This window comes from Amborella trichopoda, chromosome 12, assembly GCF_054954075.1.
Source record: "Amborella trichopoda isolate Santa Cruz 75 chromosome 12, AtrichopodaSantaCruz75HAP2 v2.0, whole genome shotgun sequence".
Lineage (NCBI taxonomy): Eukaryota > Viridiplantae > Streptophyta > Magnoliopsida > Amborellales > Amborellaceae > Amborella > Amborella trichopoda.
In genome coordinates this window covers 14702627-14707064 of record NC_142347.1, presented here as the reverse complement: position 1 = coordinate 14707064, position 4438 = coordinate 14702627, and the positions used below count along the sequence as shown (strand labels likewise).

The following is a 4438-nucleotide window of genomic DNA, read 5'->3' as shown; positions in this document are numbered from 1 at the left end:
GAAAATCGAATACGTTTCATGGTTGCAACAGGGATTGTTTTGGAATTTTGTGTACTATTGGGGGGGGGCCAAAATCATAATTTTACACCCATTTTTAGATTTTATTTTAATTCAAATAAATTATATTTTTTAGCAATTAGGGTAAGTTTTGGGCATCCACTCATGTTTTGGACCCAATTTTATAAATACATGTTATGTCTCTTTATAAAGTACCTTCAACTGAATGAATAAAATTTAGAATTTACATTGAAATTGTGGGCACGTCTTTGAGAGAGAGAGAGAGAGGAGACAAATGAAAGAGTCTAGTAACCCCAGGTAATTTTCTCTTTCCTCGTCTCTTCTCTCTCATCTTCTCTTCTTTCTTTCTCTCTCTTCTTTCTTTCTCGCTCTTCTCTCTTTAGCTTTTTCTTCTCCCTTTCTTTCTCTTCTGCATCTTCTTTGTTTCTCTCTCTTCTTCTTTGTTTCTCTCTCTTCACCTCGCTCTCAACATGCACGATAGTAAGTCCCATTGTGCATGTTTCTCTCTTTCCTAATCTTTGCTCTCTTCCTTTCCTTTTCTCTCTCTTACACTTTCTTATCTCATTCTCTCAATTTCTTAATCTTCTCTCTTCCTTTCTTAATCTTCTCTCTCCTCTTTCTTTCTCTGTCTACTTTCCTTTCTTCTTTCTCCCCTTTCCTTCTCTCCTTTCTCTCTTTACTTTCCTCTCTCTCTCTTTCTTCTTTCTTTTTCTTCACATCTCTTATTCTTTCTCTCTTTATTCTTTCTTTTCTCTCTCCTCCCCAGTCATGCATTGCGATACTCATCGCCGAGCATGACATTCTCCTTCTCTTCTGATCTCATGGAATGAACACAATGAGCTGGGCCCTAACTCGAGTGGTGGGTCGGGCCTCTGTCTAAGTTCCTCCTTCCCCATGTTGTGCAGGGCAATGCTCATCACCGTACATGACATTTCTTCTCTTATCCTCTGATAAAGGCACAGACCCGATCTCTTTCCCAAGTGGCAGGCCGGGTCGTGTCTGAGTCTCTTCTGACACGCACGGTGATGCCTATAGCCGAGCGTGTCCCTTCTTTTCTCTATCTTATCTCTTTCTCCCTTGTCATGGACGATAAAACCCATCGTCATCCATGTTCTCTCTTACTCTCTCTCTCCTATCATGGATGACAGAGCCCATCGTCGTCTATGTTCTCTCTTACTCTCTCTCTCTTGTCATGGAAGGTGGAACCCATAGTCGTTTATGCTTCTTCTCCCCTTCCCTCTTTCTCTCTCCTACCATGAATGACGAAGCCCATCGCCGTCCATGTTCCTTCTCTCCTTCCCCCTTTCTCTCTCATCTATCATGAGCGGAACCCATCGCCGTCCTTGCTCCTTTCTTCTTTCTCTCTCTTCTGTCATGGACGACAAAACCCATTGTCGTCCATGTTACCTTCTTCCTCTCCCTCCTGTAATGAACGATAATGACCATCATCGTCCATGACATCTCTCATCTCTCTCGTGATTTTCTTCTCTCTTTCTTCATCTTTTTCTCTCTCTTCTCATCTTTTTCTGTTCTTCCTCATCTCTCTCCTCTCCCCCTGCTCTTCTCTTTCTCCCTCATACTTTATGTTCTCTCCTCTCTCTCCCATCTTTCCTCTTTATCTTTCCCTATCTTCTGTTCTTTATCTATTCTCTCTTCTCTTCTCTTCTTTTCTCCTCTCTCCTCTCTTATCTCTACTCTCATTTCTCTTCTCTTCTCTCCTCTCATATCTCTCTCCTCTTCTCTTCTCTTGTTCTTCTTATCTCGTCTCTTCTCTTCTTCTCTCTCTCCTCTTCTCTTCTCTTTTTCTTCTTATCTCTTCTCTTCTCTTCTTCTCTTCTTCTTATCTTTTCTTTTCTCTTCTCTTCTTCTCTTCTTCTTCTCCTCCCTTCTCTTCTCTTCTTCTTCTTTTCTCTCTTCTCTTAACTTCTTTTTCTCTCTCTTATGTCTACTCTCTTATTTTTCTCTATCTTCTGTCTTTTGTCTTATCTCTCCATTATTTCTCTTCTTTCTTTTCTTTCTTCTCTCCTATCTCTCATCTCTCTCTTATCTTCTCTTCTCATTCTCTCTTCTTCTATCTCTGTTATCCTCTCTCTATTTCTCTCTCTACTTTTCTTCCTTCTTCTCTCTCACTTTTCTTCTCTTACTCCTTCCTCTCTTCTCTTTTCTCCCTTTCTTTCCTCTCTTTTTTCTTTCTTTTTCATCTCTTTCTTATTTCTTCTTCCTCTCTCATTTGACTAAAGGACATGCTTAGTCTAGCACTGTCATGGTAGTCTCGTCGTCGAGCAGTTTAACCGTCGTGCTGGTCTGAGTTACTGTACCTGTCTTACTGCCACTTCGGACTAACCATCGTGCCAGGTTGGTTGGAGTTAGTTTTGTCGTCGAGTAGTTAAGGTGTCATGACGGTATGAGTTACCATGCCAATCTTTCTACCATGCAAAATCAGTCACTGTACTGATCTAACCACTGTGTCAGTCTGGCCATTCGGTCAAACTTCTCTTTCTTCTCTCCTATTTCCTCTATTCTATTTCTTCCTTCTCCTTTTATCACCCCAATCTTCATCTCATTAATCTTCCCTTTCTTCTTTTGAATGTCGACGCCTGTGTGCATTCGCTCAAAGACAAAGTGGGGTCCTTTGGCCCACTTGTCTTGTAAATTAATCGTGTGCATGTGATTGCAGAAATAGAAGAGTACAGGTCAAGGGAGGCGATTTCGAATGAGTAGTAGGATTGGGGGGCTTTCCGCTGTGATCTAAGAGGATACCCATGTGATTTAGCCCGAGTGAGTCACGGATTCAGGTGAGGTGTGTCCCGCCTCACATCAAATTCCTCTCTCACCAGTTGGTGTACCTGCCTTTATTTATTAAGCACGTTCCCAAGAGAGCGGTCTCAAGTCTTGAGTTTTCCTTGAAACCCGCAACACGTGCCACCAGATCATCCAGTTCCTAGGGTGAGATCGAAGCGTCTAACTACTTAATAGACTAAAATCTAATTTCAGCTTCAGATCTGGGTTTCGGAGTTGAAGTTTGAAATGAAATCTTGGGGTTTGATTTTGCTTACTTTCTGTTAATGGTGCAAATAGGTCCATGCGAGATGAGCTTTTGTCTCAAGTATTGGAGGCTCTTCTTGTCATCCGGGGTCTTGTAGTACAAAAAACAAAATTGATAAGGGATTGCAATCGGCTATTGAATCTATCTCTTAGACAGTCTTCTGCTTGAGAGTAGTGAAAACAAGCGTTATTTCATACGGGCTTGCATTTTTGGTTTACAGATCCTTGGAGAAGAAATACAGGAATGAAAATCTCTAGTATGGGATGGATAAGCAGTAGTCTTTTGTTTTCTCTGTTATAATTAATGGGATAGATAAGCAGTAGTTTTTATTTTCTCTGAATTGCTTTAGTATTAATTATTGTGTTAATTTTTCCAATAGCATTCGGTGTTATAATAAAGTGGGAGGACATCCACCATAGCAAGAGCTCTTGAGACATTTGGCTACCTATGAAAGTATTGTCCAATCCCATTAGAGGAGCCCCATGAGAACAATGCGAATGATGATGTACTTGGGGACATTGGAGAGAGTAGCTCCTGATCGGAGAATCAGGTCCCGACATAGCCCATTACTACGCCCGCGTTAACGGAGGAGGTTGTACGGGTATACTATGCTTGTGTCATGGATGCCTCAACATCAGCATCTCCTTCCTCTCCCCTCAACATTACTAATTCGAAATATGGGAATGAGTGTGGTGCTCAGCGTATAGTGGATGAAGCTTGCCATGATTTTCCATCTGATGAGGACATAGTTGTAATAAATGGAGAAGGAGATCCGTTACTTATAGATGCTGAGGTAGCCTTAGCAAGAGGTGCAAGTATCGAACCAACAATAAAAATGGTATTTACTGACAAAAATGAAGCTTATGATTATTATAATAAGTACGCAAAATTGGTAGGGTTTGGAATAATAAAGGGAAGGACCATATGGAAACATGGTGGAAGAATTAGTCGGATTTTAGAATGTTGTAGGCAAGGTTTTCAGAGTGAGATGTATGATGGGAGTGAAAATGCTCGCCCCTACACGAAATGTGGATGTCAGGCAAAGATCCGCATTAAGAAGAATGAGAAGAATAGATGGCTTATTGTGAAGGTTGTAAAATAACATAATCATATTCTCACAATGCCCAAAAAGACTATACTCATTCGCTCTCATCGAAAGATACCAAACACAGTGAAAAAGGTGATTGACACATTAGAGTCTTCTATGGATAAGTCTAGGATTATGATAAATTACTTTATTGAAGACGCTGGTGGGGTAGAAAATGTCATTTTCATTGACTAAGACCTTGAGAATCACATAACTAGAAAAAGAAAACAACTGAAAGGGAAAGAGGATAATGTTGCTATGAATTGGTTGCATACAAAGAATGAATT

General features: G+C 40.6%; 1 protein-coding gene across 1 annotated transcript; it reads left to right on the top strand.

Moving 5' to 3' along the window:
• The first annotated feature begins 3683 nt into the window (after nucleotides 1-3683).
• Nucleotides 3684-4166, top strand: LOC105421852 (protein FAR1-RELATED SEQUENCE 6-like). The gene has a single exon (XM_011630820.1). The coding sequence runs from the start codon at nucleotides 3684-3686 to the stop codon at nucleotides 4164-4166; it is 483 nt and encodes a 160-aa protein (XP_011629122.1).
• The last annotated feature ends 272 nt before the right edge of the window (nucleotides 4167-4438 follow it).